This window comes from Lepidochelys kempii, chromosome 7 (assembly GCF_965140265.1).
Source record: "Lepidochelys kempii isolate rLepKem1 chromosome 7, rLepKem1.hap2, whole genome shotgun sequence".
In the NCBI taxonomy this organism is placed as follows: Eukaryota; Metazoa; Chordata; order Testudines; family Cheloniidae; genus Lepidochelys; species Lepidochelys kempii.
Genome location: NC_133262.1, coordinates 72,999,415 through 73,012,828, shown reverse-complemented (window position 1 = coordinate 73,012,828; position 13,414 = coordinate 72,999,415). Strand labels below are relative to the sequence as shown.

The following is a 13,414-nucleotide window of genomic DNA, read 5'->3' as shown; positions in this document are numbered from 1 at the left end:
GGGTAGGGAGCTTGCTTGCCCTACCAATCCTGACCCCCAGTACCAAGTGGGAGTCCCTGACCACCCTCCCCCTCAGAGCATTCGCAGCACCCCTGGCTAACCCCTACCCGAGAGCACCCTAGTTTTAGTTAGGGGTATATAGTACAAGTCATGGACAGGTCACGGACCGTGAATTTTTGTTTACTGCCCATGACTTTTACTAAAAATACCTGTGACTAAAACATAGCCTTACTTATGGTTGGAAAAATAATCTTCTCATTTAAACTGAGCATAAGTCAATACAGTGTTGTCTTTCTGAGCCTGCAGCCACTTTGAAACAATAGCTCTGAGAAGTGTGAAGTGCCCCTGTTCATCTAAGAAGCATGTTAACTCTGAATTTATGATGATAATTTCTCAACTGGCCATTTTAGCAATGCCCCCACAAGTTACTATGTGTATCCCACAATTCCATAATGCCTTCCCCTCTGATACTTACCATGCAACTATATCAAATACAAAATTATACAATACACTGAAATCTGAAAATTTAGGGACAGAATAACCTAAAATGACTTTAATAACAAACACAAAGGGATACTCAAACTTAAATATTACACTGGGCCTAGGCAGCATCTGCAAAGTTACCTATAACGGTATGTGATATCTTCTCTGTACTTGATGGTAACCAACTCAAACACTGATCCTTTCTCATTAAGGAACCAGGTTCTCAGAACCCATGGTTCACTAGTAGGCCAAATTCAGCAGTGAAAAGTAAGTATGGAGTACAGGCTGGTTTGGAGAATTCAGACACTCACTCTTATGTAACTTCCACCAATCTTGAATTCAGTATAATGTGTGTGCAATGGCTGTGCAAAAACTTACACAGTAAAGGGAGGAAGGTGAAGGGCACAACGGGAAAAGAAATTAACAAGTAAATGTAAGGATCCTGCTTTCTCTTACACAGTGAATTGCTTTTCCTGATACTCATTCTTCAGCCATTGTGGCATGTAAATTACATTAAGTTATGCCAAATAAATTCAATTTAAACTATGCTATGGTTTACACCCACTTTACACCCCAATTTGTCACAGGGTAATTTGACTCAGCGACTTCCAGGGGAATTGCTCTCATTTACCCCATATTTGGATTTGGCTCACTCTAAGCAAGTCCATTTTTTAATCAGAGGTGTGATTGCAGCATATGTAGATATACCTTTATATATAGATATATAGTATACCTTTTTAGTGACCTTTGATCTAACTAGCACAAGTACCATTAGCAATGAAACTGTGGACAAACCTGCCCGGGACATTGGGTCTGTACTCAAGCATCTAGTCTGTGCCGCCAAAACTTCACTGCTATAGTTTGAGATAGTTCAATCAAAGCTAACACAAGTATGTCTCCACATGCTGCAGTCATATCTCTGGAGTGCAGATACACCCTAAAAATTGAAGTAAAGCCCTACAGAATACCAGGTTCTAGTTTTTAGATTTTCTTTCTGGTATATATGAATCTACAATGCCAGCTTGAACACTGATGTATCTGTGCCAATCCTCTCACCAGATTTACTCAGGTTCAGTTTTAACGTCATGGTGGTAATGTTGTTTTCAAGTAGATTCTGTAAATCTCCGGCTGACTGATGAATATCATTCTGAAGATCTTCCAGAAGTCCCTTATGATGCTGAATAGTTTTCATCATTTCTTTTGCCTGCAGTGATGTCAACACTAATTGCAAAATGAAAGAAAGTGATCAGCCACACAATATCCAGCAATCAACAGTGTGAAAAGTGCACCCTAACCGGGTGCAGGCTCTGTACCAACTCCTGTATTCCTTACTCACTGAGTAAAGATTTAATTCATCCTTGAGTCTTCCAGTGACTCTATAAACAAAAGGCTTTTGGGGACATGACATATAAGCTCACGTAAACGTGTAGTCCCAGTTATTTCAATGGGCGTATTATAATGACAGCCCTCCGCCACACCATAAGCATCTCTTGCAGAATAAGAGCTTTCAAGTCAGTTGCCTAAGGTTACAACTACACTGCAGCTGGACGATGTGATTCCCAGCTCAGGAAGATGTATATGGTCAAGCTAGCACACTAAAATAACAGTATGGCCACAGCTTCACAGGCAGCAGCTCAATCTAGGTACCCATGCTATCACAGCCATGCTGCTATTTTAACATACTAGTTCAAGCAGGGATAGCGTATGTATGTCTATCCAAGCTGGGAATCACACCACTTAACTGCAGTGCCAGATGTACTCTAAAAGGAAAGCAAAGTTGGTCTACCTACAAATCACACATAATTGGAGAGCTGGTTGGGAATTTTTTGACAAAAAACAGTTTTTAATTGGGAATGTTTCTCAGGTCCAAGATAGAATTTCTGGTCAAAACTGGAGGGCGGGGGGAAGAGAATAGAAGAGCTGCTTGGCCAGGATTTGAACCTGGGTCTTCCACATCCTAGCTTAGAACCCTAACCATCAGGCTACTGGCTATTCAAGGATGGGAGTGGGGAGGTTTTTTCCCAAAAAATATCAAAAGGTCTTTGTTTCATCCCACTGCAGAACAGGAACTTTTTTTAAATCGTGAAAATTTTCATGGGAGGGGAGAAAATATTTTCAATCCAGCTCTATTTGACTTCACCTTCATTAAAAATATTTTATACTCTCAACTCTCCTTGCAGCAGCTATTTATGCAAGCTGAGCTCAGTGTCGGAGAGAGGACAGTGCCTTCCAAGGCTGTAACATTGCCCTAAAGCTAGCTGTTAGGAGATATTTAATAGCACTTAAAAACTGCACCATTTCCCAGAGGCACAAGGAACCAGTACATGTGGTCAGACTGACAGGACAGAGTACTGAGGTAGGGCTCTACAGCACTAAGTCCATAGTAATGCCAACAGAGCCTTGGGCAGGTCTCTTTTATTAATGACTAAAATACCATTTTGATGGGTTGTTTTTCTGATAAGTATTCTGAGCGATAGGTTTCCACTTCTTGACAATGGTAGAATTCACCTTGGAGGATGAGCAATTTCATGTTAAAATCCCCAAAACAGTGAAAGAATTAACTGTTTGTATTAGTTGGTAATCTCATCTCATTTGATACAAAGTTGTAGAATGGTTACTTTAATTTCCCTGGGTATTCTTGTATTACAAGTCAGTCTAGGGCAGCCAGAGACCAAAAAGACCGTTAGCACTTCAGGACAGGTATGTAGGAGGGATAGCTCAATGGTTTGAGCATTGGCCTGCTAAACCCAGGGTTGTGAGTTCAATCCTTGAGGGGGCCATTTGGGATCTGGGGCAAAAATTGGGGATTGGTCCTGCTTTGAGCAGGGGGTTGGACTAGATGACCTCCTGAGGTCCCTTCCAACCCTGATATTCTATGATTTGTACAGCACCAAAGTCTATGGGAGCTGCCTGGTGTTCAGTACATTTTAAAAAAGCAGGCTACTTATTTAGGTGCCTACCTATTGGCAAAGGTGTCTAACGGGGTACCCAATTTTGAAAATCTGGGTCACTTTGTCTCAAGCTTGGCAGGATCCTGTGTCAAACTTACAGGCTCACAAAAAGGGATTCCCTTACACTGAAGGGTCGGGGAGCATCTTATACTGAACAAACGATCTCTTCTTCCATGATCATTTGTAGAAATGTTATACAGGGTTAACACAAACAAGATGTATACACTTAAAGAATTCTCACCAACTGAAGGGGAAAGGCTTTCCCAAAGCAAGCAAATTCACTATATAGACAGCTATTGTCCACACAGAGCATGTATACAGCTGCTGAAAAGTCCTTCCTCTCATTGTATACATCTGTTTTTATGAGATTAAAGAGATGAAGTGAAGCAGTGAGTTAAGTTCAGGAACATACTTTTGCTTGAGAATGCTTCTCCATCTTCCAGTCCTTCTGTATGATTAGCTGGCAGTGGAACAAAATTGGGATCTGCAATTGAGATTTGATAAATTGCATATTAATGGCACAGCCTGTTTTCCCCCTTCTGTAAGTTGTTTCACACAAGTCAACTACTCAAAACAGAAAGGATCTCTTTTCATTTTATACATATAGAAGCTGACCTTCAGCTGGTGTAAATTATGACAGCACTGTTAAAGGCAATGAAGCTTTGTCAATTTACATGTTAAGGATCTGCCCCTTGTTTTCTGTGTTAATTAAATTCCACCTCTACCATGAAGCATTCCAGATATTAAACTATTCTGTCTACCTACTTGCCCAGTTACTGCACTCATCTTTGTAATATCACACGTCAGTCTGTATTGCTTTTTAATTGCTTGTACATTTAAATCCCATCCCAACCACACCCATATGAATGAAGACTCCAAGGTCAGACCTTTGGATTACAAGTTCCTCAGGGCAGTGAATCTTTTCCTGGACTGGAACAGTTACCTATTTTACAGTGCCACAAGCTTATAGCATTGCTTAAATAATAATAAAACCTCAGTGGATCTATTCTATTCATGATTTATTGACCTTTAAGAAATGAGCTAGGAAGGACTGTACACGGTTAACATTTAGTTCAAAAGCTTAGGTTGAAAATTGGACCTGCCTTATACATTTTAACAGTTTTGGAGGGAATGTCTGTGTGTTCTACATATATTTAAAATGTTTAAATCCCTACAAATTACTAGTATTTTTGTGGCTTCCACCAAATCTCTGCAAATTCCTTTTTATGACTACAGTTAACTAAAAATCCCTGCACAGTGTTGCTATCAGCTGTGACAGACCCAGACCAGTGGGGTACAGGAGTCTGGTAAAAGGCAAATATACTGGCTACTGATGAATAGTTTTCTGTTGCCTGAGTGACCAGAGCAGGGGTTCTCCTAGAGGAATCAGGAACCTGCTAGAACCAATTAAGACAGGCAAGCTAATTAAGACACCTGAAGCCAATTAAGAACTTACTAGAATCAATTATGCCAGGCAGGCTAATCAGGAATCCTGGTTTAAAAAGGACCTCTCATCAGTTAGTTGGGGAAGGGGACATGCAAGGAGCAGGAAGTGAGAAGGCATGCTGCTGGAGGACTGAGGAGTACAAGTGTGATCAGGCTTCAGGAGGAAGATCCTGCAGTGAGGATAAAGAAGGTGCTGGGGGAACGCCATGGGGAAGTAGCCCAGGGAGTTGTAGCTGTCATGCAGCTGATACAGGGGATACTGTAGACAGCTGCTATCCACAGGGCCCTGGGCTGGAACCCGGTGTAGAGGGCGGACCCGGGTTCCCCCCACCCCCCCAACTCCTGATCAGACACAGGAGGAGTTGACCTGGTCTGTGAGAAACACCAGAAGGGAAGGTCTAATTTGGAAAGGGATCTGGCCTGTCCCCGACCCACTAGGTGGGACACAGAGACTGCAGGGATTGTTTTCCGTTTCCCCCATGCTGGCCAGTGATGAGGTTAGCTGAGTGAACGGCAGGTTTGAGCCTCTAGCAGAAATGGCCAAACTGAGAGCTGCCGTGAATCTCTGAGGCAAGCAAATCTGCCAAAAAAAAAAAAAGCAGGATCCACCAAGGCAGAGGAGGAACTTTGTCACACTGGTGCCAGAAGTGGGATCTGGTGCACCACGTGACAGAAGAAGGAGGGTGTTTAGAAAAAAAAAAAAAAGGCATCCGCAACTGTCTGAAAAGACCTACCCCAAGAAAAGAAACCCTTCGAACAGGTGAGGGCGTCTCCCGCTTTAACGCCAGACCAGAAGAATGAGGTGTCTGAGATGATCTTCTGGAACCAAGATGTGTTCTCGACAAAACTGGGTCGAACAACTGAGACATATCACCACATCGTCACGAACCCTGGGGTCAGAATAACAATGAGGCCCTACCAGGTGCCAGTAGCCAAAAGAGAGGAAATAAAAGCAGAAGTAAAAAAAATGCTGGAGTTGGGGATCAGTGAAGAATCCCACAGTCAGTGGTCCAGCCCAATCATGTTAGTGCCCAAACCTGATGGCACCACAAGGTTTTGCAATGACTTCCAGCGGCTAAACGAAGTATCCCAGTTCAATGCGTACCCCATACCTTGCATAGATAAACTAGTAGACTGTATGGGCAATGCCCGGTACTTGACAAAGGGGTACTGGCAGATTCCCCTTGCTGAAGAAGCAAAAGAAAAGACTGCGTTCTCTACACCAGAAAGTCTTTTCCAATATACTGTCCTTCCTTTTGGACTACATGGGGCCCCAGCTACCTTCCAGCACCTCGAGGACAAGCTATTACGCCCCCAGAATCATTATGCTGCTGCCTACCTGGATGATGTGTTTCAGAGTAACAGCCGTGTTAGTCTGTATTCACAAAAAGAAAAGGAGTACTTGTGGCACCTTAGAGACTAACCAATTTATTTGAGCATAAGCTTTCGTGAGCTACAGCTCACTTCATCGGATGCATACTGTGGAAATATGCATCCGATGAAGTGAGCTGTAGCTCACAAAAGCTTATGCTCAGATAAATTGGTTAGTCTCTAAGGTGCCACTGGATGATGTGGTCATTCATACCCCAGACTGGGAAACCCACCTAGAGAAGGTGGAAGCAGTCCTCGATACCTTCAGGAGAGCTGGCCTTACAGCAAACCCTGCCAAGCGCGCCATAGGGTTTACAGGGGCCAAATATTTTGGCTACATTGTGGGAAAAGGTCTGGTAAAACCCAACTGAATAAGTTAGAGGCCATCCAAAATTGGCCCCGACCAAGTCGCAAGAAACAAGTCCGGGCATTCCTAGGTGTGGTGGAGTATTACCGACTATTTATCCCACACTTTCCCACAAGGGCAAGCCCTCTGACAGACCTAGTGAAGGCCCGTGGACCTGATCTGGTGAGATGGTCTGACGCAGCAGAGAGAGCATTCACAGACCTACGGACTGCCCTCTGCAGTAACCCCATACTGATAGCCCCAGATTTCACCAAGGAATTTATCCTGCAGATGGATGCATCAGAAGTAGGGTTGCGGGCTGTCCTACCACAGATGGTCAGGGAGGAGGAACACTCAATTCTCTACCTCAGTAGGAAACTCCTTCCAAGGGAACAAAAATATGCAGTGGTGGAGAGAGAGTGCCTTGCTGTAAAATGGGCCATGGAAACATTGCGCTACTACCTACTTGGGGGCAGATTTGTCCTCGTGACCGACCATGCCCCTCTTCAATGGATGCAGCGGAATAAGGAGAAGCACGCAAGGGTGACCAGGTGGTTCTTATCCCTCCAACCTTTCCAGTTCCATGTGCAACACGGAGCAGGGAGCCATCACAGCAACGCTGATGGCTTGTCACATGTGCACTGTCTGGCATCCCAAGCTTCCCAACCCCTTGGTGTTGAGCAGGGGGGAGGGATATCTGACAGACCCAGACCAGTGGGGTACAGGAGTCTGGTAGAAGGCAAATATACTGGCCACTGGATGAAGAGTTTTCTGTTCCCTGCGTGACCAGAGCAGGGGCTGCCCTAGAGGAGTCAAGAACCTGCTAGAACCAATTAAGACAGACAAGCTAATTAAGACACCTGGAACCAATTAAGAACTTACTAGAATCAATTATGCCAGGCAGGCTAATCAGGACACCTGGTTTAAAAAGGACCTCCCATCAGTTAGTGGCAGGGGTGCGCAAGGAGCAGGGAGTGAGAAGGTGTGCTGCTGGAGGAGTGAAGAGTTCAAGCATGACCAGGCTTCAGGAGGAAGATCCTGCAGTGAGGATAAAGAAGGTGCTGGGGGAAGACCATGGGGAAGTAGCCCAGGGAGTTGTAGCTGTCATGCAGCTGATACAGGAGACATTGTAGACAGCTGCTATCCACAGGGCCCTGGGCTGGAACCCGGTGTAGAGGGTGGGCCCGGGTTCCCCCCACCCCCACAACTCCTGATCGGACACAGGACGAGTTGACCTGGTCTGTGAGAAGCACCAGAAGGGAAGGTCTAATTTGGAAAGGGATCTGGCCTGTCCCCGACCCACTAGGTGGGACACAGAGACTGCAGGGATTGTTCTCTGTTTCCCCCATGCTGGCCAGTGATGCGGTTAGCTGAGTAAATGGCAGGTTTGAGCCTCTAGCAGAAGTGGCCAGACTGAGGGCTGCCATGAACCTCTGAGGCAAGCATATCCGCCAAAAAAAAAAAAAAAAATGCAGGACGCACCAAGGCAGAGGAGGACCTTTGTCACATAGCCATAATACTGTTGTGCAAATGGGAAATTAAAGAGAGGGTAGCTGTGTTTAATCTCTTCTCTGTAATGCTCATTTACCAAACAAAATGCACTACATTTGATGGTATTTCTTCTAACAGTATAAATGTAAGAATGGCCAGTAGTATTATATGTTTCAAAATCTGCAGTGCTTTACAGAGGGCTAGATCTGCCCTCCAAAAAAAAAAAAAAATGCCAACTCCACAAAGGGAAAAAGAAACTCCATTTTAAATTACAGAATAGATGGACAAGTGAGTGAGATAAGGATTCACCTTCCGAGACTTGTTCTCACTGTGGCCTCCTTAATTACAAAGAGAAGTTGTCTAATAATAATAATAATTAATATTGTAGCTTCTTGCTCCTTTTCTGAGCATGATCAACAAGCATTTTTGTATGCAGTGTTGTTGTAGCCATCTTGGTCCCAGGATATTAGCGACTAGGTGGGTGAGGTAATATTACCTAATCCACAATGCATTACTGTGTCAACCAGGCAGCTGTCAGTTTCCCCTATTTTGTGGAGGGCAGTGAGTATAGGATCCACTAATTTTATTTGGAATTGAATACATCATGATCTCTCTAGTAACTGATCTGCTGCTGTAAACTGACCTAGTCACCAGCCTTCACTTGGAATTTAGTCCTGGCAGGGTAGACTGCTGTAGGCTCAACTGAGGTAGAAATGTGGCAAACAGACCTTTCATCATGTGTGATGAGCATGACAGCAGGCTTCTAGATGACTGTTTGCAGCCATTTGGCTATTAATAATGTCAAACTAGCAGCAGATTAGGGGAATAGAAGTCCTGAGAAGATGAGCCATGTTAGTGGCCTCACATCTTAGATGTGTAACAGTCTTTTAAAAAAAATATAGAAATCTAAAACGGAATGAAAGCCTTAACAGAAGGTCTAATGCAGAAAATAAAGTCCTGTTGCTCAGCTTAGATCTCTTGTTCCTAAGGGTATGTCTACACTATGAAATTAGGTCGATTTTATAGAAGTCGATTTTTAGAAACCAATTTTATACAGTCGATTGTGTATGTCCACACTAAGCGCATAAGGTCTGCAGAGTGCGTCCTCACTACCGTGGCTAGCATCGACTTACAGAGGGGTGCACTGTGGGTAGCTATCCCACAGTTCCCGCAGTGTCCGCTGCCCATTGGAATTCTGGGTTAAGTTCCCAATGCCTGGTGGGGCAAAAACATTGTCGCAGGTGGTTTTGGGTAAATGTCGTCAGGCCCCCCTCCCTTCCTCCATGAAAGCAATGGCAGACAATCGTTTCACACCTTTTTTCCTTGGTTACCTATGCAGACGCCATACCACAGCAAGCACGGAGCCCGCTCAGCTCACCGTCACCGTACATCTCCTGGGTGCTGCTGGCAGACGTGGTACTGCATTGCTTCCCAGCAGCAGCTCCTTTCCTTCGCAGCAGACAGTGCAGTAGGACTGATAGCCGTCGTATGTCTCCTGGGTGCTCCTGGCAGACCTCGATGAGGTTGATCAGGGGTGCCTGGACAAACATCGCTATTCTATGTGCACCAAATGGGAGCCAGAGACTCCAGGTCATTCTCTTCTTTAAGTTTCATCTCATGGAGATTCAGTCCTGCCTGCAATATCATGCACACTGGAGGCTTCTGCCTCAGGCTGCTCTCCCAGCCAGCAGCACTGCGTGGTCGCACCTACCCCAGCCTACCCTTGCTCCCATGGCTCATGAAGCCTGGACAGTAGTAAGCGGGAGACATTTATGGCGGGGTGGGAGGTTAAGGCAAATAGCCTGGCATCTGATTTTGAGCACCCAGACACCAGGGTGATTAGAAGAGCACAGCAAGGTGCATTGCATATCAGAGAGGCTTTGAAAACCAGTTTCATGACTGGCCAGGCTTCGGTGTGACAGTTGTGTGTGTTTCTCCTTGATGCAAACCCGCCCCCTTTGTTGATTTTAATTCCCTGTAAGCCAACCACCCTCCCCCCTTTGAAATAAAGTAACTATTGTTTTGAAACCATGCATTCTTTCTTTATTAATTTAAAAAAGAGAGATAATGGACAAAGTAGCCCGGGTGGGGTGGGAGAGGAAGGAAGGACAAGGCCACATTGCTTATTGTAGCCACACTAAAAATCAAACTGTTTGAATGACAGCCTTCTATTGCTTGGGCCATCCTCTGCAGTAGAGTAGCTGGGTGCTCGGAGCCTCCCTCTCCGCATTCTTGGGTGTCTGGGTGAGGAGGCTATGGAACATGGGGAGGAGGGTAGGCAGTTATACAGTCGATGCAGCGGGGGTCTGTGCTCTTGTTGGCTTTCCTGAAGCTCCAACAGATGCTTCATGTCCGTTTGCTCCCCCATTAGCCTCAGCATCGCGTCCTGCCTCCACTCTTTGCGCTCACTTAATTCTTTTCTGGCCTCTGCCACTGAATGCCTCCATGCATCAAGCTGTGCCCTGTCAGTGTGGGAGGACTGCATGAGCTCGGAAAACATGTCATCGCAAGTGCGTTTTTTTCACTTTCTAATCTGTGATAACCTGAGGAACAGAGATGATACGGGGAGCATAGAAACATTCTACGCTCTACCATTCTGAGGGGACTGCATGGTCATCTGTGCTGCTGAGTGCTGGTGAGTTCGCCACGCTGACCAAACAGGAAATGAAATTCAAAAGTTTCTGGGGCTTTTCCTGCGTACCTGGCTAGTGCATCAGAGTTCAAAGTGCTGTCCAGAGCTGTCACAATGGAGCACTCTGGGATAACTCCTGGAGGCCAATACCATCAATTTGTGTCTGAACTACCCCAAATTCGACCCAGCAAGGTCGATTTTAGCGCTACTCCCCTTGTTGGGGAGCACAGAAGTCGATTTTAAGAGCCCTTCAGGTCGGCAGAACAGGGTTGGTTGCGTGGACACAGTCATTTTTAAATCGGCCTAACGTGGCTAAATTCGACCTAACCCCATAGTGTAGACCAGGTCTTATTATTTAAAAAAGAGAAGTTCTCCCTGCCCCTCCAAAACCCACCATGATTGGTGTCTAGTCTTAATTCTCACATTCACTTTTGAACTTTCCTTACCACGGTGTTCACAGTTCTCGCCAATATAACCAGGGCAGCATTTCCAGTGCAAAGAGTTTAAAACCTTCTGCTTCACACGATATACTGGCTTCAAAGTTGCCCTATACCTGGAAAATGAAAAACATGACACTAGGGACCTGATCCTCAACTGGTATAAATCTCCACCAGCTGAGAATATGGTCCTATATTGTACTAGATGGCTAGTACAAAAAATTAAGAAATCAAATAACAACAACATGCATCCATGCTGCTCAACAGAGCATTCTGACAGTAGTGAGAGTGCTCTTTTCCACCTCCATGAACTGTGATTTGATTTTCATATTTTTTTTTTAAGTAAACCCCTCGCCACAGGCCTCTTGCAAAAAAAGAAGTATCATTGTGATAGTTATAAAGGAGTCCAGTGTTAGCAACTGAATGTTAGTTTCCGTAGTGTCTTGCAAATGTAAAGCCAGTCACACTCAGAGGTGGAGATTACCATTTGTTAATTCGCAGAGCTCCAACAACTTGTTCCACTCTGTACAGTAGAACCTCAGAGTTAGGAATAGGGTGACCAGACAGCAAGTGTGAAGAATCGGGACAGGAGGTGGGGGAGAATAGGAGCCTATATAAGAAAAAGACCCAAAAATTGGGACTGTCCCATAAAATAGGGACATCTGGTCACCCTAGTTAGGAACACCTCAGGAATGAAGGTTGTTCATAACTCTCAAATGTTTGTAACTGTGAACAAAACATTATGGCTGTTCTTTCAAAAGTTTACAACTGAACATTGATTTAATACAGCTTTGAAACTTTACTATGCAGAAGAAAAATGCTGCTTTCCCTTAATTTTTTTTAGTAGTTTACATTTAACACAATACTGTATTTGCCTTTCTTCCTCCCCCCCCCCCCCCCCGCCCATCTCTGCTACTGCCTGATTGTGTACTACAAATGAGGTGTGTGGTTGACTGGTCAGTTTGTAACTCTGGTGTTTGTAACTCTGAAGTTCTACTGTAATTGCTTCCACAAGTGTTGGAGTTGGACTAAATTCCAGAAGTGTTGTGGTCTCCTATATGGTGGCCTTAACGGGACCCACAATTGCAGTTTTTGTTATTGGTGTATCTATCAGAAACACCACTGAAGGGTTATACGTTCAGGTCCAAATTTCACTCAAAATCAAAATGCCAACTGGAATATCTTGTGACTTTTAAAAACAAATCATAATAGAAACTAATTTAAACAGACATTCTACTGCCGTTTGCAGCACAACGCTAGTACCAGAGAAAATTTAAAACTGGCTTGAAACAGGCTATAAACAAACACAAAATTGGACAGTCTACTTTCATTGTTCAGAGCAATGGACAAATTAATGCATGAATAACTTACAAATAAGATTTTTTTAAAAATGTAATAAATTAATAACATGGGTGAGAATGTGTGGGTGGATATTAAGTGTATTATTTTTAACCAGAAAGTCTCTCTTTCAGCCAGTGTTTCCCCAAACACTGTCAAATGTACCAGTATTGGTACCTCAAGCTCTTGCCACTGTTCCTTGCACAGACATCATCTTCTCAGGAAATAGTACCCAATGCAATCTTAGGATCTAAACCTGCAGACACTTACACTGTGCTTAATTTTATGCATTGTGAGTAGTCTTATTGAAGACAATGGAGACATATTGCATAGAAATACGCATGTGTAAGAGTTTGCCATTAAGGATCAGGGTCTTAATGATCTCTGACTTCAGCCTTTCTTATCTGTGACTTCAGCCTTTCTTTGAATGTGTTTAAGCACAGATCAGTTCAGAATGCCTCAGTTCAGTTAGTGACTCCCTTAGTAGAGGACTCTTCCCTCAATTAATGATGCCTAAGCTATATTCAGATTACACACAAGCACATATGATTTAGGAGTACAAGTCCCAATTGGGTTTGAATGGGACTTGTGCTTCTACGGGTATGTCTTCTCTGCAAAACAAAGTACATTCTTAACCTGTGTTAGCTAACACAAGTTGAAATAGTAGTGAACACAAGGCAACTTGGCTTTTAATTTCAGTTAACAGCTTGTGTGAAAGCCTATAGAGGAGCCTGCGGTTGAATTCGAGCTGCTAGCCTGAGTTAAATGCTGAGTTGCCAAGTCTTCACTGTTACTTTAACACACATTGGCAAACCCAAGTTAAGAACACACTTTCTTTTGCAGTGAATACGTACGTTAAGTCACTTAAGAACTTTTGAAAATCTCACCCTGAATACGTAAAAGAAGAAGGTTTAGCTGC

General features: G+C 44.1%; 2 protein-coding genes across 4 annotated transcripts in view; one reads left to right on the top strand and one right to left on the bottom strand.

Annotated features, from left to right (window-relative positions):
- BMPR1A (bone morphogenetic protein receptor type 1A) overlaps positions 1–9,632 on the top strand; it is a 197,659-nt gene extending 188,027 nt beyond the window's left edge. For 2 of the 3 annotated variants that reach the window (XM_073353344.1, XM_073353346.1), the window contains exon 14: positions 9,428–9,629. In XM_073353344.1, coding sequence (XP_073209445.1) covers positions 9,428–9,560 — 133 coding nt within the window. In that variant the 3' untranslated portion in view covers positions 9,561–9,629. Of the gene's footprint in view, positions 1–9,427 lie in introns of all 3 variants that reach the window. The other variant, XM_073353347.1, reaches the window with a different exon arrangement.
- MMRN2 (multimerin 2) overlaps positions 1–13,414 on the bottom strand; it is a 45,446-nt gene that overhangs the window by 7,125 nt on the left and 24,907 nt on the right. The window contains exons 3-5 of the mRNA XM_073353333.1: positions 11,167–11,273; positions 3,847–3,918; positions 1,540–1,704 (exon numbers count right to left, since the gene is read on the bottom strand). Of these exons, the coding sequence (XP_073209434.1) occupies positions 1,540–1,704; positions 3,847–3,918; positions 11,167–11,273 (344 nt within the window). The remainder of the gene's footprint in view (positions 1–1,539; positions 1,705–3,846; positions 3,919–11,166; positions 11,274–13,414) is intronic.